General features: G+C 44.9%; 1 protein-coding gene across 2 annotated transcripts in view; it reads left to right on the top strand.

The window, feature by feature from the left end:
* SLC16A5 (solute carrier family 16 member 5) overlaps nucleotides 1–24,736 on the top strand; it is a 123,116-nt gene that overhangs the window by 68,434 nt on the left and 29,946 nt on the right. For both annotated transcript variants that reach the window (XM_073588033.1, XM_073588032.1), the window contains exon 4: nucleotides 19,431–19,574. In XM_073588033.1, the coding sequence (XP_073444134.1) occupies nucleotides 19,431–19,574 (144 nt within the window). The remainder of the gene's footprint in view (nucleotides 1–19,430; nucleotides 19,575–24,736) is intronic.

The raw sequence follows: 24,736 nt of genomic DNA, 5'->3' as shown, positions 1-24,736 counted from the left end.
TCTTGACCATGTCTACATGCCTAAATGCACTGAGTTGCCGCCATGTGATTGGCTGATTAGAAATTAAGTCTTAACACACAGTTGGACAGGTGTACCTAATAAAGTGGCCAGTGAGTGTATATTGCTTATATTTAAGTGAAAATTGTATTATAGTACATGTGAACATCAGACATTAAATCATTTTTATGATACAATAATCAAGACATTTAGATAGAACATAATATTTATTGGAATACAACTTTAGAACACAAAAAACTGTAATAAATTGTAAATATGTAATACACTATGTAATATCGATTACATATATATACAGTGTATATATTGTGATAAAACACTCCAGGATCGGCTTTGCTGGGGTCAAAGATCACGTGCGTTCAGCATGAAACTCAGGCGCAGAGCTGGGATTCGGGTGAAACTGACCCTGGGTCAGGTTTATTAACGGTGAAAGCAATGCAAAAAAAGGAAATAAAACATAAAACAAATCCTTGCCTGTCCGGCACTAACTAAACAATGGACAACCTAACTACCAACTGGCGGGCTTCTCCCGTCCAGCCAAACCACAGTTGCAGTGGGCACTGCTTCCACTCACGTGTGTCTCTCACACAGACAAGCTCTCTGTGTTCCCAGGCTGAGAGACTCACACAACCACCTTGCATCCTTTTATATCCACCTCCCATTATTCATTAGCAAGCAGGTGCGATACTGACCAGACTAGGCCACATAGGAAAGGAATCTGGGCGAGATATACCTGCCATCATCCACTATTCCCACATGATTCTCACATATCCCTCCCCTCTGCTCAGACCACTCCGGTCGAGCAATGACACCCGCCAAACAGTGCACTCGGGACAGGGCATCTGCATTTCCCATCTGTACCCCTGGGCGGTGCTCCACCGTAAAAGTGTAGGCCTGCAGGGCAAGGAACCACCGGGTCACCCGGCTATTCCGTTCCTTGTTCAAGTGCATCCACTTGAGAGGGGCATGGTCAGTGATCAGCCTGAACTTTCGGCCCACCAGGTAATATTTGAGGGCCTCTAGAGCCCACTTAATGGCGAGGCACTCTTTTTCTACGACTGCATACCTTTGCTCGTGTTTATTCAGCTTCCTGCTGAGATAGAGGACTGGGTGTTCCACTCCGTCCCTCACTTGTGAGAGTACGGCCCCGATACCGGTATCAGAGGCATCCGTTTGTACCACAAACTCGCTGCGGAAGTCCGGAGTCACCAGTACGGGCTGAGAGCAAAGTGCCCGTTTTAGGCTATGGAAGGCTTCTTCAGCCGCTAAACTCCATTTAATCATGACGGAGTCTTTCCCTTTTGTAAGATCCGTCAGGGGGGTAGCGATGGCTGCAAAATTGGGTATGAACCGGCGATAATAGCCGGCGATCCCCAGGAAGGCTTGCACCTGCTTCTTGTTGACAGGTTGTGGCCAGTCCTGAACCGCCTGAATCTTATCAACCTGGGGTTTAACAACACCCCTCCCAATTACATACCCCAAATACCGGGCTTCTTCTAGCCCGATGTGACATTTCTTGGGGTTCGCGGTTAGACCTGCCTCCCACAGGTCGTCAATCACAGCTTGTACTTTCTGGAGATGAGTCTCCCAGTCCAAGCTGTAAATGACAATGTCATCCAAATAGGCCGAAGCGTACCGCCTATGTGGCCTCAAGACTCGATCCATCAGTCTCTGGAAGGTCGCCGGTGCCCCGTGCAGTCCAAACGGCATATACACATACTGAAATAAACCTTCCGGCGTAGCAAATGCCGTCTTTTCTCTGGCAGCCTCAGCCAGAGGGATCTGCCAATACCCCTTTGTTAGATCTAGGGTCGTAATATACCGGGCTTTTCCTAACCGATCTATTAACTCGTCGACCCGGGGCATAGGATAGGCATCAAATTTTGAGACCGCATTCAGTTTCCTGAAGTCATTGCAGAACCGGATGGTGCCGTCTGGTTTAGGAATTAGCACAATCGGGCTGGACCACGCACTGTGCGATTCCTCAATGACTCCTAACTCTAACATTGCCTTCACTTCTCGGGAAACGGCTTCACGGCGCGCTTCCGGGATTCGGTAGGGCTTTACGTGAACTGTGACACCAGGTTCCGTTAAGATGTCATGTTTCATTAGCATAGTCTGCCTGGGTTTTTCTGAGAAAAACTTTTGGTTGTGAAGTAGAAACTGCCTGACCTCAGTCTTTTGCCGCTCTGAGAGAGTCTCTGCAACCCGTACCTCCGGCACGGTATGCGGGCAGACAGGATGGGCCAGCTCCGCTGACAAGGCAGACCCATCCTTCCAGGGCTTTATCAGATTTACATGATAAATCTGTTCAGGTTTCCGTTTACCTGCCTGGTATACTTTGTAGTTTACTTCACCAACTCTTTCCTTGATCTCAAAGGGGCCCTGCCACTTTGCCAGGAACTTACTGTCCACCGTGGGGACCAGGATCAACACCCTATCTCCGGGTGCAAATGTACGGATCTTGGCGCCCCTATCATAGATTCTTTTTTGGGCTCCTTGAGCCTGTATCATGTGTTCTTTGACGATAGGCATAACAGCCGCAATACGGTCCTGCATTTGTGTGACGTGATCTATCACTGTTTTAAACGGAGTGACCTGACCCTCCCAGGTTTCTTTTGCAACGTCTAACAGTCGCGAGGACGTCGGGCGTACAATAACTTGAAAGGCGAGAATCCCGTGGAAGACTGGGGTACTTCCCTGATGGCAAAAAGCAAATACGGAAGTAAATAGTCCCAGTTCTTCCCATCCTTGTCTATCACCTTTCTCAGCATCTGCTTCAGAGTTTTATTGAACCGTTCAACCAACCCGTCTGTTTGAGGGTGATACACGGATGTGCGTAACGGTTCGATTTGTAACAATCGGCAGAGCTCCTTCATTATCCTGGACATAAAGGGGGTCCCCTGGTCAGTGAGTATCTGTTTTGGTATACTGACCCGACTAAACACATGCACCAGTTCCTTGGCAATCGTCTTGGTGGCCGTGTTACGCAAAGGGATGGCCTCCGGGTAACAGGTGGCATAATCCAAGATGACCAGGATATGTTGGTGTCCACGTGCAGACCGTGGAAGGGGCCCAACTAAATCCATCCCAATCCTCTCAAACGGGATTTCAATAATAGGTAGGGGTACCAAAGGGCTACAGAACCGGGGCTTAGGTGCAGAGGCTTGGCAGTCAGGACAAGACTCACAATATACACGAATATCGTGACGCATGCCTGGCCAAACAAAACAGTGTAATATCCTTTCGGTGGTTTTCTGGACTCCCAGGTGACCTCCCATCACATGTCCGTGGGCCAGGTCCAGCACCTGCCGCCGGTAGGGTTTTGGCACAACTAATAGTTGCACCGTATCTTCCCCCTTTTTCTCTATCTGATAGAGTAAATCATTCTCCAGAACCATGTAAGGATATGCCAGCCTAGAGCCAGGTTCTACGGGTACCCCATTTATCACTTTTACATTTGTCCTAGCCTGAGAAAGGGTAGGATCCTTTATTTGCTCGCTTTGGAAGTCATCTTTCTGAACTTCTAAATCCGGCAAACGGGGAGGTGGACGGCTGTCGGCCTCCTCCTCTTCCCCGGTCTCCTCCCCCACTGTCTTAGGGATTTTTCCTTCTCCCCTACTCCCTGGAACAGTCTTACCGGTTCCACGTGGAGATGATGAAGAACGAGGTGGGGTAGCGTCGTCTCGGAGTCCTTCCGCCACGGAGTAACGTTCAACCAGATCCACCAGTTGATCTGCCGTCGTAGGATTTCCATGGCTTACCCACTTCCTCAGGGCTGGCGGTAGAGCTCTCAGGTACTTGTCCATGACGACTCTCTGGATTATCTCTGGCGCTGTCAGCACCTCGGGTTGTAGCCACTTCTTCGTCACGTGGATCAGGTCGAACATCTGTGACCGCGGTGGTTTATCCGGCTGATAATTCCATTGATGCACTCTCTGTGCACGGACAGCGGTCGTCACTCCCAGCCGGGCCAAGATCTCGGCTTTCAATTTGTCAAAGTCCTGCGCGGCTTCAGGCTCTAAGTCATAATAAGCCTTTTGGGCCTCACCGGAAAGAAACGGGGCAATCAGGCCGGCCCATCGTGCCTTCGGCCATTTTTCTCGCACCGCCGTCCGTTCAAACGTGGTCAGGTATGCCTCGACGTCATCTTCGGTCGTCATCTTCTGCCAGTACCGACTCACGTGAATCACTCTCGACTCGGCTTCCAGGTTAAGCTCAGGTAAGCTTGCCAAGCGCTGCGCCACCTGCTGGAGAAGCGAACGATCGGTAACTGTCATGTCCACCAACTCCTTCAGCTGGGCCATCATCACCCGATTAGCTTCTTGCTGGACGGCGGTGGACTGTACCAGCGCTTTCACCACGTCCTCCATGCTCATGCTTGCAACGTGATGCCCGCGTTCTCCACCACAATGTGATAAAACACTCCAGGATCGGCTTTGCTGGGGTCAAAGGTCACGTGCGTTCAGCATGAAACTCAGGCGCAGAGCTGGGATTCGGGTGAAACTGACCCTGGGTCAGGTTTATTAACGGTGAAAGCAATGCAAAAAAAGGAAATAAAACAAATCCTTGCCTGTCCGGCACTAACTAAACAATGGACAACCTAACTACCAACTGGCGGGCTTCTCCCGTCCAGCCAAACCACAGTTGCAGTGGGCACTGCTTCCACTCACGTGTGTCTCTCACACAGACAAGCTCTCTGTGTTCCCAGGCTGAGAGACTCACACAACCACCTTGCATCCTTTTATATCCACCTCCCATTATTCATTAGCAAGCAGGTGCGATACTGACCAGACTAGGCCACATAGGAAAGGAATCTGGGCGAGATATACCTGCCCTCATCCACTATTCCCACATGATTCTCACAATATATATATAACACTATGTAATAAACTATGTAAGTGGCAAAAAACAGTTTTCAACAAAAACATGCTAAATAACATTTGTGCAGTCTATGAATTTGTTCTAAGAAATAGAATTGCCTCCATCAGATCCTCCTTCATAGATGACTTCAAATCTGACCTAATAATTTTAAGGCTAGAGAACAACCTCTCTACACTAACTTGGGTTGGAGGCAAAGCCGTAACCACATGGGCAACATCTCTAACAATTTCCGGGTATAAAGGAATTGCCTCATGCACAGTCAGTTTTGATGAACGGTTGAATTTTTCTATTTCTTTGAGAGCAAGTGAAACATTTTGCTGAAATATGGTCAATCTGCTTGCTATAGGAGACGGGGTGAAATCTTTTTCCTTCCAGCAGCGCTTTGCCTGCTCCATATCATCCAAATACTTGTCAAAGTCAAACTCCTCATCTGATGAGGATGAAGATATGGCAGCAGTAGCACTGTCAGGACCCAAGTCCTCTTGCGCTTGGCAGTCCTCTTGTAGGCCACTCATCCTAACTGCTACCTCAGTCAGAGCTTCTTTTCCTTTAGTAAGCTGTTGATCATCAAGCAATATACGATGACTTGGGTACACATAAACAGCTGCCAGAAAAATTTTATTTTCCAATAGCTGTGCCTCTCTCCGTTTCATTGAAGCAGAAATGCCATCTGCGATTAAATCTCCTCTTTGGGACAGGCAAAATAGCAAGTTCTTCCACTCCCTTATGAAAATGCCAGGAGTTAAATCCTCAGCTTGTAATTTTTTAGTCACGGTAAATAGGTGATTAAGCAATTCCTTCAATTCAGCCACCTGTGTCCATTGACCTTCATTTAGGGTTACCTGAGGGTTTGCGATATCTATAAGAAACGGTTTTAGCCAGGATCAAAACTAGGGGGAGGCAGAACCTCATACTGTTCCGCAGAATCTCATACTGCACACCTCAGCTGCTGCAGAACCTTATACTGCACACCCCTACACTTGAAAATAAAGCCTGCACCTTAAGATGTGGTGAATGCAGCCTATTTATTCCAACTATCAATTGATGTTGATGTGTTACTGAAGGCGAGCAATACCTGTCCTGGGCGTCCTTTTGGGCAGCTATGAGGTGTACCTGACTGGTGCTAAAAAAAAAAAAAAAAAAAGGAGTGTTAGTCTGTGTGCTACCTGGCTTTCATTCTTTTTGGTACAGATAAGATATGGATAGATAGAGCAGATTTCTAATCTGCTTTTGCTATTGAAAACATTATCTATGAGCTCAAAAACCTTTAAGGTGATGCGGTTTTTTAAAAAGCTGATCTGCTTTTGCAGCTGAAAAACGTATCCTCAAAAAACGCAGCAAAAACGCTGAGTGTGAATGTAGCCTTAGATCAGGAATAGAACAGCCATTTATAGGACATTTCATAACTTTCCCAATTTCCTATGAAAAATATTCAGCACATTCTGCATTGAACTACTGTACCCAATTTATTATATATTTTAGGAGTCGGAGTCAGACCATTTTATACCGACTCCGACTCCACGACTCCGACTCCACAGCCCTGATTACAGCTATGTCTTAAACTTTACATTACAAAATTGTGCCGACAGGTTCTCACTAAAAACTTGTTCCCCGTTTTGCAACAATTATTTTTATGTATCCGACGTTTTTTTTTTCTTTACAGTGGCATTTAGAATTTAATGCATTTTTTTCTTACCTGCTATATTTTATTTTGCATATTATGTCATAAAAGACCTTGGGGTAGGCGGGTGAGCATTTCAATATTTAAAGCTTACACCATGGATATGAAATTACTGGTATTGAAAAGTAACTTCACATCTCAGAGAGAGAAGAGTCTGGGAGTACAAGCTCATGATGACCTGTGACAGTCTCAATGCTGGAATGAATGTGTTGCATGGATTTAAGTCTTTTTACATTAATTAAGGAATTTGCTCCTAAGAGCTTGCGGGGGCTTTACAACACATTAGGAGACCCCAATCAGAGGACAATAAAACATCCAGACTCCTTATCTCTGAATTGGTCCAATATTTATGCTTCTCCCTCTCCTATAATGATAGTTCTGCTTCACGTCACTTGTCTTATCTATTGCATTTTTTCTGTGCTGTATTGTGCATAAATATGTGACTTCAGATTTTGTATTAGTCTAGCCTGATGAAGAGACCTGAGTAGTCTCGAAAGCTTGCAATGTGTTACCATCTTTTCAGATAGCCATTAAAAGGTATCAACCACTGAGGACTCTCAATCCTGAATATTTTTTTAAAGCTTAACCGTCATTTTAATTTTTATTTCATAATCACTAGTACACGTGAATATAGGCAACTTGTAATACCTGTTATCAGAGAAATCTGATTTTTTCTCTGCCAAACTTGATCAGTCATTATCAAAATTCTCCATTCTGTGGTAAAGGCTGGAATCACACCAGCATATGGCATCTGATGTGAGAGCATCAGATGTGATATGCTAATGACCTTCAGCTCCATCTCTGCTGCGAGCGGGAGCCGAGTGTCAGTGCTCTGTGCACCGAGCCTCTCGCATGAGATAATCACAACACAGGTGCGGAGGAGACGGATAGTCATTTCTCCATCTCCTCCATGGCCTGATTCACCTTGTATCAGACTGCACTGGGATGACATCCCAGTGCACTCCGATATTTCACATTCACCCATAGACTTGTATAGGTGAAATTGAGCAGAGTCTTGCTGCCAATCGCAGCATACTGCGATTGTTCTCTCATGCCGATTTACAATATTGGCAGATCTGAGCTGCCCCACGGAATAGCGCTGGGCCAAGTGCTATGCCATGTCATGTCATACGGTAGTGTTACTCCGGCCAAAATCTGTATTCAATTAAGACAGACTTTCCCATTACTGAGATAGTAGATGGCAGTTGCTACAGATAATATTCTATCTAGATCAGGTATGTCAAACTCATGTAGACAGCGGGACAAAATTAAAAGCTTGTACAAAGTTGCAGGCCAAGCTTCACATTTATTAAGAAAAAAGACTTCAATTGAGGAAGTTTTTACTTATCAAATATAACAATGAACTTTTTTATATGGAAACAAACTTAAAGGGGTTGTCCCACAAACAAATTACATTTTCAACAATAGATCTTAGAATAAAATATTTGAATAATATGTCATGTACGAGCAGTAAAAAGCATATGGCCCACTGGATAAAAAAAAACCCTGAACTAATACAGAAAATATAATATGATGCAAACAAAAGAGCCCCCAAACATAGTGTGATACCCCCACAGTACCCTCCACACACAATACCACTGCCAAAGAATTGTGACCCCCCCATCACAGTATGATTCTCCAACTGTAATCCCCACATAGTCCCCCATACAGCATAATGGGGCTTTGCATTGCTTTCCATACAGTGTAATGGTCCCACATAATGCTACATACTGTACAATGGCCCCACATAGTGCTCCATACAGAATATAGGATTCACAATAAAAATAAATACTTGCCCATTCCCCCACTGCTCTGATCTCTTCATGGTGTCTTCAGATCAGCTTCACATCTTGGTACAGTGGGCATGTTGTAATGATGACATCACAGAGGGTGCGTCAGCTGATGCTCCCGCCTCCATCATTGAATTTACTATGCTGATAAAGTTGAAAATGCAATGATGGATAGGCGGGAGACAAGCCCAGCTTCACAGGCCAAATATTCTCGCCCTGCGGGACAGAGTTTGACAGATGTGATCTAGATAGAAGGGGGAGGAGGAAGAGGAGTGCTGTCTCTAGCTCCTCCTCCTTCTGTCTACATAGAATTGTATCCGGAGCAGCTGCCATCTCCTATCTCAGTAATGGGAATGTCTGTCTTCACTAAATTCAGATTTTGCCTCCAGAATTTATAATGTTGATAATGAAGCAGGCAGATTTTTCTGATTACATATATTACAAAGTTGTTTAGATTCATGTGTACTAGTAGTTTATGAAAAAAAATTAAACCTAAACTTTACAAGCCACTATCTCCTTAATAAAGATGAGAAAATAAATATACATTAAATTAAGCTCTGCAGCCACTAATCCATGATGTGGCCAGTTTAAAGACGACTTTTCACTAAATGTTTCATGTTGAACAGGCCACACGATGGAATAGTGGCTGCAGAGTTTAAGAAAGTGTGTTGGGTTTTTTTTTTGGCATAGATATTAGCAATAAAAGTAGTTGGCACCTAATGATTTAACTCTTGTTAAGTCCAAGTGGGTGTTATCGGACAATTTTCACTGGGGGTGTGTACGTCTTCTCCCTGTATGATGATTAACAGGGACACTGAAATACAAGAATATGTCCCCAACGTAACTTAGAGCAGGTTTCTCAGTGTGTGAGATGTAATGACTAGTGATGGTGATGAGCGAGTATACTCGTTGCTCGGGTTTTTCCGAGCATGCTTCAGGTGTCCTCCGAGTATTTTGGCGTGCTCGGAGATTTAGTTTTCGCCGCTTCAGCTGCATGATTTGCGGCTGCTAGACAGCTTGAATACATGTGTGGAATTCCCTAACAAACAGGCAATCCCCACATGTAATCAGGCTGTTCAGCAGCTGCAAATCATGCAGCTGCGTCGACAGAAACTAAATCTCCAAGCACGACAAAATACTCAGATCACCCGAGCATGCTCGGGGAAATCCGGGCAACGAGTATACTCGCTTATCTGCTGTGCTCAAGCAAACTATACTCCCTCTGCTCTTGTGTGAAATCTAATGACGGCCTGCCCTTGCTTCACTTTGTTTTTGTGCTACTCCTGTGAGACACAATGATCACTCTGTTCTCATTGCAGAGATTTACAAGATGCCTGAGGACAACAGATGTAAGTGCGATTGCTGACAAATCTCCAGACAGGCAGTCCTCATCCAGCTATTAGTATGTCATTACTGTCTGTGATGAGAAGAACCCTGTAAGAATTTTATGTAGACTTCTAGTATGCGACAGCAAAAACATGGCAATGGCACAAGGCAAGAAACTGTTTTTCTCTTTAGTGCCAGAACACTTTGTCCTGGCACCTCATCTTTCCTTTCTTTAGGTGCCAGAATGTCCACATAGAACAGAACACTGCACCCATCAATCCATTTTATGCACAGTAGTGATCATCTGAAGTGCTTTCATTGTAAAAGATCATTTACCTACTATCAATACAAATTCTCATTAGATTTTATTTCAAGTTGAGTGTAAAAGTAACAAAACATTGCAATGCGCTGATTACATTTCTGGCTATTACAGTAAAAGGGTGGTATAGAATTACATTTGTTTTAATCCTAAATGTCTATTTAATTACATAATGTAATCTCTATTCTAATATACTTTAAAGTCTCTACCATTCCCTCACTACTGTAACTACTTTATTATTGTTTTACTACTTCCTCGTTGACACTTGGTATGAGAATCCTGCATGCTAAGGTAGTCAAGCAAGCCGTCATCAGGAAGCAGAGGCTGCGGTCACTGCCGCAGCCTTTGCCCCCCACCCTGAAATGAAGTGACATCCATTTCAGGGGTTGAGCTAGTCTCTGCTCTGAGCAGTCTTCTTTTGTCAATCCCAAAGTATGCTTAGTAGTTTCTTGTCACTGTGCATAATACACAGTGACAGTGCACTCACTCGCCGGCTTTGATCAGAAGTAACGAGCTGGCAAAAGGGCATAGTCAGTGCACATTGTAAGAAGATTACCTGGAAAAGCAGAGACTAGAGCCCCCCACAAGTGACGTCACTTTTACCTTTGTCCAATTTTATTTATTTACATAAATACATTTTACTGCCTTAATAACCATTGTATACTTTTTATTGCGGTTGGTAAAGCTGTTGTCAAGTTTTAAGTATTCAATACATACTCCTTTAATCCTCTGATCACCACTGGTCTCCGCTTACTAGTGGTCAAAAAATCTCTCACTGATGTCAAGTACCCAGAGTCAAAACCCTCATTAATCATATTTATGAGGTTCTTCATTATTCTACTTGTTGGGTTATTTAGTAATAACTCATAGCTATCCCGATATTCCAGCAATGAGATGCAGAGAGCCTTATACTGTGATGTATCCATAACAACTATGTTCCCCCCCCCCCTTTATCAGGCAGGGTGCATGTAGTATATGGCATTTTAGGGCTATAATATTCCACAAGAGGTATACTCCCCTTCTTTCATTACTCTGTGTTATTTTCTGTGCCCAGTTTATCTGGGAACATCAATATATCTACGTGCGTACTGGTCTACTTTTTAAGTCCTTTCAGATTTAAGACATCCATTCTCCTCTATTCTCTGAAAGAGTGTACTATATCTGCCATAGAGCTCGCTGTAGAACCTCTTAAAGATATCTTTATAGTCCTTCCGTGATTTGGAACCTGCACGTAATTAAATGGTTAACAACAAATTCATTATGGTAATGAATTATGTGTATGGCTCGCTACCGATGTATAACCGGATTAACTCTGAAATATAGGGCAGTTGGTATGATGCTTTTTTTCAAGAATGTGTATATAATATCCTAAACAGGACGCAGGTTACTGAAGCATGGTGCCTACACGCATGCGCGCATACAGGCCCTTGCAATCTTAGCCTCTGTGCCGCACACTCTGATGACGTAGTGTGGTTCATAGACCAGAAACTTCATAACAACTGAACCAGAAGTGTCTTTTTCGGACTGTTGGGCGCTAACATAAAGATGGATGACGCGCGTTTGTCCACACATGACGGCAAGCATCTCAGAATGTTTACTCTGATGACAAGGTTGTATTGGCCCCATGGTACTCCCCTGATGAGTTACAATGAAACACGTCGGGGAAGGGGAAAAGTGTCCACCGCTGAATATGGATGAAGTGTCTGAATGACTAAGTTCCTTCCACATGGTGAGACCTTGCCATTATATGAGTATTCCTAGTCTTTATGTCATGGTCAATCCCCTCCTGAGAGAGGGTCAGTTAGGTGTTCACACTATAGCGAGGGCAATTTAATGAGTAATAATGCTACTCTTTGGTGACACCGTTTACAATTTGCTATCCTATTTAACCCGTTTATAGGAGTAACCTCTAGATTTATACAAAAGCAAGGGGGTAAGGGTTTTTCTTTGGTTGGCATGCAGACTACTTTGATGTATTAGGGTCTGCTATGCTGGTCAAGTTGCATACGTAGGACCAGAGCAACGATTTGATTGGACAACTATTGTGGTATATAGTCCATATAATTTGCTATATTGTGGTCGTTGGTTAATGCAACAATGTGAAGCTGACACAGGCCTGGTGGTTATAATATAATAATAATCATTTTTATTTATATAGCGCCAACATATTCAGCCGCACTTAACAAATAAGCGGGGACATGTACAGACAATAAATTCAATACAAGTTAAGACAATTCAAACAGTGACATTAGGAGTGAGGTCCCTGCTCTCAAGCTTACAATGTACAAGGAAATGGGGGCAACACAGTAGGTGAAAAGTGCTTGTTATTTCAGGTCTGGCAATTATAATAAATAGGGATTTTAATATAAAGCTGCATGATCCGGTCATCAGCCCATGTGTTTTTAAGTGCAATAGTCAAGTATCAAGTGCAGTTATCGTGTGCATGGAGGGTGTGGAGACAGATGAATAGTAGGGTGCAGATTCAGAATAATAATTGAGAGGAGGGAACAGGGCAAAGTTAGTTTGCTGAGTAGTTGTGTAGGCTTGTTTGAAGAGATGGGTTTTCAAAGCGCGCTTCAATAGGTCGGGGCTAGGTATCAATCTGTCTGGGGAAGTGCATTCAGAGAGCTGGCGCAGCACGAGAGAAGTCTTGGAGACGGAGGTGCGAGGTTCGGATTACGGGGGATGTTAGCCTTAGGTCAGTTGTAGAACGGAGGGCACGTGTAGGGTGATAGACAGAAGTGAGAGAGGAGATATAGGGCAGTGCAGAACTGTGGAGAGCTTTGTGGGTGAGAGAGATGAGTTTATACTGGACCCTGTAGCGAATAGGTAGCCAGTGTAATGACTGGCACAAGATGGAGGCATCGGTGTAGCGGCTGGACAGAAATATGACCCTGGCTGCCGGGTTCAAGATGGATTGGAGAGGAGAAAGTTTGGTAAGAGGAAGACCGATCAGAAGAGAGTTGCAGTAGTCCAGACGAGAATGAATAAGAGCAACAGTAAGAGTCTTGTTAGTTTCAGGTGAGAAAAGGTCAGATTCTGGAGATGTTTTTAAGATGCAGGTGACAAGAGCGAGTGAGTGATCGGATAGAGGGAGTAAAGGAAGTTCAGTGTCGAATATGACCCCAAGACAGCGGGCATGCTGCTTGGGAGTTATGGTTGAACCCTCCAGGGTTATTTCGATGTTAGGTAGAATGAGGTTAGTAGAGGGGAGAAACACAAGAAGTTCAGTTTTGGAGAGATTTAGTTTCAGATAGAGGGAGGACATGATGTTAGAGACAGCAGACAGACAATCCTTGGCATTTTGAATTAGAGTAGGGGTGATATCAGGGGCAGAAGTGTATAATTGGGTGTCATCAGCATAGAGATGAAACTGGAACCCAAATCTGCTGATTGTTTGTCCAATAGGGGCAGTGTATAGAGAGAAGAGGAGGGGGCCTAGGACTGAGCCCTGCAGGACCCCGATAGTAAGGGGACGAGGAGAGGAAGAGGAACCGGCAAAAGATACAGTGAAGGAGCGGTCAGAGAGGTAGGAGGAGAACTAGGAGAGGGCTGTGTCCTTGAGGCCTATAGAGCGGAGCATAGTGAGGAGGAGCTGGTGATCCACAGTGTCAAATACGGCAGAGAGATCCAGGAGAATCAGCAGGGAGCAATGGGACCTTTCGATATAGCTGTTATTAGATCATTAGAGACTTTATTGAGGGCAGTTTCAGTGGAGTGTAAATAGCGGAAACCAGATTGTAAGGGGTCGAGAAGAGTTATCCGAGAGATAGCGGATTAGACGGGAGTGGACCAAGGGTTCCAGGAGTTTAGAGATGAAGGAAACGTTAGAGACAGGTCTGTAGTTAGAAGTGCAGTTGTGGTCCAGGGATGGCTTTTTAAGTAAAGGGGTTATGATGGCATGTTTAAATGAGGAGGGAAATATACCTGAAGAAAGAGAGAGGTTAAATATTTTAGTCAGGTGAGTGGTGACCACTGGTGAGAGAGACTGCAGGAGATGTGAAGGAATGGGGTCACTGTTGCAGGTTGTTGGCCGAGCAGAAGCGAGGAGTTTGGAAACTTCTTCTTTTGAAACAGACTCAAAGATGTCTAGTGAGCTTGAGGTGCATCAGGGAAGGGGATCCAGGCACTGAGGAGATTGGGCTGAGATATCCTGATGGATGTGGTTGATTTTTTTTTCTAGGAAATAAGTGGCCAGATCCTCACCACTGAGGTTGGTGATGGGGGCCTGTACTTTAGGTTTCAGGAGGGAGTTTAAGGTTTCAAAAAGTCGTTTTGGGTTGTTGAATAGTGAGGTGATGAGGGTGGTGAAGTAAGATTGTTTGGCCAGATGAAGGGCAGAGTTATAGGTTTTGAGCATGAACTTATAGTGGATGAAGTCTTCTGCTAAGAGAGATTTTCTCCACTGCCGCTCTGCACACCTTGAGCAGCGCTGAAGAAAGCGTGCTTGCATTGTGTGCCAGGGCTGCTGTTGTCTGTGTCGGATCTTTCTACCTTTAGAAGGTGCTGCTTCATCTAGGGCATTCTTCAGTGTATTATTGAAGTGTGACAATGCTAAGTCTGGACAGGAGAGGGAGGAGATGGGGGGCTAAAGATGTGTGGAGATTGTCCATAAGCTGCTGGGTATTAATGGTACGTGTATTCCGATAAGTGTGGTAAGTGGGGGTGTCCCGGGTGAGGAGACCATTCTTGACAGAGAAGGAAAGAAGGTTGTGGTCGGAGAGCGGGAGAGGGGAGTTAGTAAAGTCGTGCAGCGAGCCGGGACGGGAGAAAACCAGGTTCAGAGTATTCCCATCCTCATGTGTAGGAGAATTAGTAAACTGTGAGAGGCCGAATGAAGAAGTTAGAGAAAGAAGATAAGAGGCAGATTGGGAGAGGGGATCATTGATGGGGATGTTAAAGTCTCCCATGATGAGGGTGGGGATGTCACAGGATAGAAAGTGAGTAAGCCAGGTGGCGAAGTGGTCTAGAAACTGGTGGGAGGAGCCTGGAGGGCGATAAACAACCGCCACTCGTAAGGAGAAGGGCTTAAAGAGGCTGACGGCGTGGACTTCAAAGGAAGGAAATGTAAGTGAGGGAACCGGGGGGATGACCTGGAAAGCACATTGTGATGAAAGGAGCAAACCAACACCTCCACCCTGTCTGTTCTCAGGTCTGGCAGTATGTGAAAATTTCAGCCCACCAAACGAGAGAGCGGCATCAGCGGTGGTGTCTGAATGCTGGATCCAGGTTTCTGTAATAGCCAGAAGGTTAAGGGAATTAGAGAGGAAAAAATCATGAATGTAAGTTAGTTTGTTACATACAGACCGTGCATTCCAGAGAGCACATTGGAAAGCGATAGGAGAAGGCATGCACTGAATGTTAATAAGATTAGCAGGGTTTCTATATGCAGCTGGAGGAGAGTAATGTATGCTGGTGGAGGGAGGCCCAGGGTTGGGGGAGATGTCACCTGCAACTAGTAAAAGGAGAAAAAACAAAGCAGGTGGTGGGATGATTTGTATGAACGTTTTGAGTGCTGCATGGATGGTTTGGAGTGGGTAAGAAATGTCAGTAGACCCTCAGTTATACATGGGAGAAGGGAGGGGTGGATATGGAGAGAGTGCACAGAATATGTTAGGCTGTGTGCCCATGTTGCACTTTTTAGGCGTTTTTGCCGCGATTTTCGGTGTGAAAATGCTTTAAAAAACTCATACTGAACCCACCCCATGCATTCCTATGGCATTCCGTACATGCTGTGCTAATGATGCGTTTTTTTCCGCGGTGGAATCGCATCGAATTGCCGCGATTCCACCCCCATAGGAATGCATGAGATCCGCTTACTTCCCGCATGTGGCTATGCCCACCACGTGCAAAGTGAGCGGCTCATGTGCGGATGGTACCCACGGCCCGGAGAAGAGGAAACTGTCTTCCAGGCCCTGGGTACCATATCCCTGCAAAAAAAAGAATTAAAAATAAAAAATCGGGTTATATTCACCTTCCGGCATCCCGCGCAGCCTTCCCGGGCCTCAGCGATGCTCGCGTTCCCTGTAATGCCTTGCGAGTCCTTTGATGATGTCACGGTCCCGCGATACTGTAGCGGTCCCTATTCCTCGCGAGACCGCTACAGTAACGCGAGACCTCACGTCATCAATGGTCTCGCAAGGCATTACTGGGAACGGGAGCATCGCTGAGGCCGGGGAAGGCTGCGCGGGACGTCAGAAGGTGAGAATATCACGATTTTTTTTAGTATTTTTAACATTCTATCTTTTACTATTGATACCGCATAGGCAAGTTCAATAGTAAAAAGTTGCTTACACTGGTCAAACACTATGTTTGACGAGTGTGACCAACCTGTCAATCACATTCCAAGCGATGCTTCAAATCGCTTGGAAAGTGCTTGAATTCCGCACGCGAAAATCACGGGAAAAACACGATAAAAATTGCGCGAAAAAAACGCGCGTTTTCTGGGAAGGAGTCCGGTTTCAGGTGTCCGGTTTTAAACGCTACGTGGGCACATAGCCTTAAAGGGCGGGCGAGTTGTGAGAAAGCAGAAGTAAAAACAAATAAGCAGCATGGAGGTTATATTGAAGCATTGTGATACTGGGCATCATTGTTAAGGATCCATTTTGCTTACATTATATGAGCCTTAACTATAAGGGCTTTTGGTGATAGCATTTTGGACCTAACCTTTCTATTGTGTGTACTTCACTACCTCATTTTGCATTGTTTGTTTTTTTAGCACCTTGGACTTTATTAGGATTTGATATTTTAAAAGTACTATTAAAGGATATACCGTACTTTAATCCATTCAGATGCTTTACTATTGTAAACGTGAAGCTTACAAATGACCAATGAGGTCTGGTATAAAGTGTTTAAAGGGTTTGTCCATGATTGGGGTACAATTCTGCAGTCACTCTGACAGTGCACGAGCTGTAAGGATTCTACAGTGCATTGGGAGCAGGCGGACATGTGACCGCAAGTATGCGATTTGTATACAGGTGGTTACATGCCAACTAGACATGCGTGGCCTCACCCTCAAGTTTGAGGCCGGACACATCCAGTCGGAATATAGCTAGACGTTACTGCAGACTTGTACCCCATGCCTGAATAACCCTTTAGAATTTAAAAGGTAAAGAAACAAAACCTCTCTCCAACATCTTTTTTTTTTTTTTTTTAATTGCGAACTACAAAAAAAATTACATTTTGTAAATTGAGAGTATATGGCAATATGGGTACTGTGGACAGAGAGGAAATAAATGGATAGATGAACACCTCAAGAATCTTATAGGCAATGTTGCCATTACGTAATGATTTCATATCAGGATTTGATCTGTATAGTGATCTGTAAGGTTAATGGTCTCACTACACTGATCACACTCTGAAGCCGGCGTACTGACAATACTGAAGAAGGCTCCCACCAATCTGGATACTTACCTAATACTTTTATATTTGATTCTGCATTATTTGTAATTATATTTTTTTCCTCTCCAGTGTGTGTGCATATAGATTACATCCATGTATCTGTCACTTTCATTTGTACTTGTATAGTACTGCATTTTTTTTTATTAGCATTATGGTTCTTGAAATATGATGCTGATAACAACTGCTTAATCCATAGGATTTAAAACAATGTGTGCAGTATTAAGGGCTGAGGTAGATGCACATTCTTGTGGGATTATACCTGGTGGAACAAGAAGGATGAGGAAAAATTTAAAGAGGCACCTACATAAATAAAAATGTAACTTGGAATATTTTCAGCTAGACATTTCTATCCACTTTACAAATACAGTGGCATGTAAAAGTTTAGGCACCCCTGGTCAAAATTACTGTTATTGTGAACAGTTAAGCAAGTTGAAGATAAAATGATCTCTAAAAGGCCTAAAAGTTAAAGATGACACATTTGTTTTGTATTTTAGGCTAAAAAGTAATACACATTGTCATTTTTTCACATTTTAAAAAATACAAAAAGAAAAATGGTCTGATGCTAAAGTTTGGGCACCTTTGGAGATTTGCGTGCTCAGATAACTTTGACCAAGGTTTCAGACCTTAATTAGCCTGTAAGGGTTATGGCTTGTTCACCCTCAATCTTAGGAAAGGCCAGCTGATGCAGATTCCACAGGTTTAGAAACACATAGCCTCCTCTAACCTTGTGCGAAAAAACAGCCACCATGGGTTCTTTTAAGCAGCTGCCTAGCACTTTGAAAATGAAAATGGTGGAGGCCCACAAGGCAGGAGAAGGCTAAAAGAAGATGGCAAAGTGTTTTCAAGTTGTCCTTACCTCAGTTCAATATGTAATTCAGAAATGGCAGTTTACAGGAACAGTGGAGGTCTGGAAGGCCAAGCAAAATTTCAGAGAGAGCTGCTCGTAGGATTGCTAGAAAGGCATATTAGAACCCCCACTTGACTGCAAAAGACCTTCAGAAAGATTTAGCAGATTCTGGAGTTGTAGTAATTGTTCTACTGTTCAGAGACACCTTATCAAATATGGCCTTCATGGAAGAGTCATCAGAAGAAAACCTCTCCTGCACCCTCACCATAAAATTCAGCATCAGAGGTATGCAAAAGAACATCTAAACAAGCCCAATGCATTTTAGAAACAATTCCTGTGAATCATTGAAGTTAAAATAAAATTCTTTGGTCGCAATGATCAAAGGTATGTGCAGAGAAAAAATTGCATAGAATTTCAGGAAAAGAACATCTCTCCAACCATTAAGCATGGGGATGGATCAATCATGCTTTGGAGTTGTGTTGCAGACATTGGCACAGGAAACATTTTATGGGTAGAGCGAAGAATGGATTCAATGAAATTTCAACAAATTCTTGATGCAAACATAACACCATGTGTAAAAAAGTTGAATTTGAAAACAGGATGGCTTCTACAAATGTATAATGAACACACACATCAAAATCCACAATAGACTACCTCAAAAGGTAATAGCTAAAGGTTTTTCAATCATCATTGAAAATCTGTGGCTAGTCCTCAAAATAGCAGTGCATGCAAGACGACCCAGGAATCTCACAGAAATAGAAGAATTTTCCAAGGAAGAATGGATGAAAATCCATCAAACAAGAATTGAAAGACTCTTGGCTGGCTACTAAAAGCGTTTACAAGCTGTGATATTTTTAAAAGGGAGTGCTACTGGGTACTAACTATGCAGGGTGCCCAAACTTTTGCAGTGGCCTATTTTCCTTATTGTAATTTTCAAAATGTAAAAAATGACAATATATAATTTTTTTGGCCTAAAATACTGAGAAAATGTGTCATCTTTAACTTTAGCCCTTTTAGAGATCATTCCATCTTCAACTTGCTTAACTGGTCACAACAACAGTAATTTTGACCAAGGGTGCCCAGACTTTTATAGGCCACTGTAAGTTGTGTTGAAGTCTCGATCACCAATACAAGATCTTATTTTCTTTATATTTTCCTATCCTACAGGTCCGTTATGCAGCATTATGGTAGAAAGATTTGGCTGCAGAGTGTCGGTAATGGTTGGCAGCCTCTTATGTGGCATTGGGATGGTCACCAGCTCCTTCTCTCAGACTATCGTTCACCTTTACTTAAGTGGTGGACTTATTGGAGGTGAGTTCTTCATAATGGAGTTTTTCGACTACAAGATTTTTTTTTTTTCCATATAATATAAACTGTCATCATACATTATTGATAGTTTAGGGTTTTTTTTCTTACAGATCACATAACTTTATAACATTGGGAACTACATTTTGCTCTAGGTCCAATAATTAATGCCCTAATATCTGTTTATATAGTGAAGCTCTATAACAGAAAAATTTGATCTCTGACTTCAGTTAAGATAGATTATGAAAATAATTAAGTACAAACATTTTGAACTTATTAAGATAAAGGGAAAACTGTTTTACTAGTTAGTGTACTAAATGTGACTTACTAGTTAGTGATGGAAGCTATACTCTAGAAACAGCGCTCCTCCATCTATAGGAAAGATTTGCATATTTTTCAAGGAAACCATATTCCCAACTGGATGCTGTTTTCCCTTAAGGAAAAGGAATATTCCAGTTAGGCTGTATTCATGGCACTTCACTAAAGTGTAAGGACTTGTTCAGACACTGCGTTTTTTTGAGCCTACAGTATATGCCTTAGAGAAAAAAAAAAAAAAAAAGCAGTGTCGTACAGAACGTGTAAAGTAAATGAGGTTTCTGAAAGCTCATGTACATGCTGCTTATATCTTTTGTTTGCAGATTTGAATCATCAAAGTGTGTGTATGTATTGTGATAAAACACTCCGGGATCGCCTTTGCTGGGGTCAAAGGTCACGTGCGTTCAGCATAAAACTCAGGCGCAGAGCTGGGATTTGGGTGTAACTGACTCTGGGTCAGGTTTATTAATGGTGAAAGCAATGCAAAAGGAAATAAACCATAAAACAAATCCTTGCCTGTCCGGCACTAACTAAACAAAGTACAACCTAACTACCAACTGGCGGGCTTCTCCCATCCAGCCAAACCACAGTTGCCGTGGGCACTGCTTCCACTCACGTGTGTCTCTCACACAGACAGGCTCTCTGTGTTCCCAGGCTGAGACACTCACACAACCACCTTGCATCCTTTTATATCCACCTCCCATTATCCATTAGTAAGCAGGTGCGATACTGACCAGACTAGGCCACATAGGGAAGGAATCTGGGCGAGATATACCTGCCCTCATCCACTATTCCCACATGATTCTCACATATCCCCCCCTTCTGCTCAGACCACTCCGGTCGAGCAATGACACCCGCCAAACAGTGCACTCGGGACAGGGCATCTGCATTTCCCATCTGTACCCCTGGGCGGTGCTCCACCGTAAAAGTGTAGGCCTGCAGGGCAAGGAACCACCGGGTCACCCGGCTATTCCGTTCCTTGTTCAAGTGCATCCACTTGAGAGGGGCATGGTCAGTGATCAGCCTGAACTTTCGGCCCACCAGGTAATATTTGAGGGCCTCTAGAGCCCACTTAATGGCGAGGCACTCTTTTTCTACGACTGCATACCTTTGCTCGTGTTTATTCAGCTTCCTGCTGAGATAGAGGACTGGGTGTTCCACTCCGTCCCTCACTTGTGAGAGTACAGCCCCGATACCGATATCAGAGGCATCCGTTTGTACCACAAACTCGTTGCGGAAGTCCGGAGTCACCAGTACGGGCTGAGAGCAAAGTGCCCGTTTTAGGCCATGGAAGGCTTCTTCAGCCGCTAAACTCCATTTAATCATGACGGAGTCTTTCCCTTTTGTAAGATCCGTCAGGGGGGTAGCGATGGCTGTAAAATTGGGTATGAACCGGCGATAATAACCGGCGATCCCCAGGAAGGCTTGCACCTGCTTCTTGTTGACAGGTTGTGGCCAGTCCTGAACCGCCTGAATCTTATCAACCTGGGGTTTAACAACACCCCTCCCAATTACATACCCCAAATACCGGGCTTCTTCTAGCCCGATGTGACATTTCTTGGGGTTTGCGGTTAGACCTGCCTCCCACAGGTCGTCAATCACAGCTTGTACTTTCTGGAGATGAGTCTCCCAGTCCAAGCTGTAAATGACAATGTCGTCCAAATAGGCCGAAGCGTACTGCCTATGTGGCCTCAGGACTCGATCCATCAGTCTCTGGAAGGTCGCCGGTGCTCCGTGCAGACCAAACGGCATATACACATACTGAAATAGACCTTCTGGGGTAGCAAATGCTGTCTTTTCTCTGGCAGCCTCCACCAGAGGGATCTGCCAATACCCCTTTGTTAGGTCTAGGGTCGTAATATACCGGGCTTTTCCTAACCGATCTATCAACTCGTCGACCCGGGGCATGGGTTAGGCATCAAATTTTGAGACCGCATTCAGTTTCCTGAAGTCATTGCAGAACCGGATGGTGCCGTCCGGTTTAGGAATTAGCACAATCGGGCTGGACCAAGCACTGTGCGATTCCTCAATGACACCTAACTCTAACATTGCCTTCACTTCTCGGGAAATGGCTTCACGGCGCGCTTCCGGGATTCGGTAGGGCTTTACGTGAACTGTGACACCAGGTTCCGTTACGATGTCATGTTTTATTAGCGTAGTCTGTCCGGGTTTTTCTGAGAAAAACTTTTGGTTGTGAAGTAGAAACTGCCTGACCTCAGTCTTTTGCCGCTCCGAGAGAGCCGCTGACAAGGCAGACCGATCCTTCCAGGGTTTTATCAGATTTACATGATAAATCTGTTCAGGTTTCCGTTTACCTGCCTGGTATACTTTGTAGTTTACTTCACCAACTCTTTCCATGATCTCAAAGGGGCCCTGCCACTTTGCCAGGAACTTACTGTCCACCGTGGGGACCAGGATCAACACCCTATCTCCGGGTGCAAACGTACGGATCTTGGCGCCCCTATCATAGATTCTTTTTTGGGCTCCTTGAGCCTGTATCATGTGTTCTTTGACGATAGGCATAACAGCCGCAATACGGTCCTGCATTTGTGTGACGTGATCTATCACTGTTTTAAATGGAGTGACCTGACCCTCCCAGGTTTCTTTTGCAACGTCTAACAGTCCGCGAGGACGTCGGGCGTACAATAACTCGAAAGGCGAGAATCCCGTGGAAGACTGGGGTACTTCCCTGATGGCAAAAAGCAAATACGGAAGTAAATAGTCCCAGTTCTTCCCATCCTTGTCTATCACCTTTCTCAGCATCTGCTTCAGAGTTTTATTGAACCGTTCGACCAACCCGTCTGTTTGAGGGTGATACACGGATGTGCGTAACGGTTCGATTTGTAACAATCGGCAGTGCTCCTTCATTACCCTGGACATAAAGGGGGTCCCCTGGTCGGTGAGTATATGTTTTGGTATACCGACCCGACTAAACACATGCACCAGTTCCTTGGCAATCGTCTTGGTGGCCGTGTTACGCAAAGGGATGGCCTCCGGGTAACGAGTGGCATAATCCAAGATGACCAGGATATGTTGGTGTCCACGTGCAGACCGTGGAAGGGGCCCATCTAAATCCATCCCAATCCTCTCAAACGGGACTTCAATAATAGGTAGGGGTACCAAAGGGCTACAGAACCGGGGCTTAGGTGCAGAGGCTTGGCAGTCAGGACAAGACTCACAATATACACGGATATCGTGATGCATGCCTGGCCAAACAAAACAGTGTAATATCCTTTTGGTGGTGTTCTGGACTCCCAGGTGACCTCCCATCACATGTCCGTGGGCCAGGTCCAGCACCTGCCGCCGGTAGGGTTTTGGCACGACTAATAGTTGCACCGTATCTTCCCCCTTTTTCTCTATCTGATAGAGTAAATCATTCTCCAGAACCATGTAAGGATATGCCAGCCTAGAGCCAGGTTCTACGGGTACCCCATTTATCACTTTTACATTTGTCCTAGCCTGAGAAAGGGTAGGATCCTTTATTTGCTCGCTTTGGAAGTCAGCTTTCTGAACTTCTAAATCCGGCAAACGGGGAGGTGGACGGCTGTCGGCCTCCTCCTCTTCCCCGGTCTCCTCCGTATCACCCGCCATAACTGAAAACGGGAACTGCAGGTCATTTCCCGCAGACTCTTCCCCCGAGTCTTCCGGGGAGACATCTTCCAGGGGTTCGAGACCCCCACGTGCCCTGGGAGAAGAATCATGTACACTATTACCCGAGGGCATCAACTGATTCTCCCACAATTGCCAGAAGTGGGGAAAATCCCGGCCCAGGATAACATCATGCAATAACGCCGGGACGAGTCCCACTTTATGTTGCACAGACCCATAGGAAGTAGTAATGCATATGACCATGGTGAGGTACGAACAGGTGTCTCCATGCACACACGTTACAGAAAATTTGTCTGATGGTCCAGTCGGGGCTGACACCAGACTGGCCTTCACCAGAGTCACCACACTTCCCGAGTCTAACAATGCCACCACATTTTTGCCATCAACAGTTAAATCACACAAGTGTTTTTCCGCATCCTTTTGACCGGCATTCACACTCACTACCCGTTCAACCATAGACATGCGGTTTTTAGAGTCTGTGACGTCGCACTGCATGGGTTCAGTAGTGACCGGACAGTTCGCAGCAATATGTCCCATCTCTTGGCAGCGGAAACACCTAACGGGCCCCTTGCTTAGACCATAGTTCGTTACTCTCGGCCTCGCAGTGCGGGCAGTCCCATTTTCCTCCCCCACTGTCTTAGGGATTTTTCCATCTCCCCTACTCCCTGGAACAGTCTTACCGGTTCCACGTGGAGATGATGAAGAACGAGGTGGGGTAACGTCGTCTCGGAGTCCTTCCGCCACGGAGTAACGTTCAACCAGATCCACCAGTTGATCTGCCGTCGTAGGATTTCCATGGCTTACCCACTTCCTCAGGGCTGGCGGTAGAGCTCTCAGGTACTTGTCCATGACGACTCTCTGGATTATCTCTGGCGCTGTCAGCATCTCGGGTTGTAGCCACTTCTTCGTCACGTGCATCAGGTCGAACATCTGTGACCGCGGTGGTTTATCCGGCTGATAAGTCCATTGATGCACTCTCTGTGCACGGACAGCGGTCGTCACTCCCAGCCGGGCCAAGATCTCGGATTTCAATTTGTCAAAGTCCTGCGCGGCTTCAGGCTCTAAGTCATAATAAGCCTTTTGGGCCTCACCGGAAAGAAACGGGGCAATCAGGCCGGCCCATCGTGCCTTCGGCCATTTTTCTCGCACCGCCGTCCGTTCAAACGTGGTCAGGTATGCCTTGACGTCATCTTCGGTCGTCATTTTCTGCCAGTACCGACTCACGGGAATCACTCTCGACTCGG

This window comes from Dendrobates tinctorius, unplaced genomic scaffold, assembly GCF_039654945.1.
Source record: "Dendrobates tinctorius isolate UK_male_01 unplaced genomic scaffold, ASM3965494v1 ptg000103l, whole genome shotgun sequence".
NCBI classification, from domain to species: domain Eukaryota; kingdom Metazoa; phylum Chordata; class Amphibia; order Anura; family Dendrobatidae; genus Dendrobates; species Dendrobates tinctorius.
Note: the sequence above shows the minus strand (reverse complement) of the source record. Positions and strands in the feature narration are given on the sequence as shown.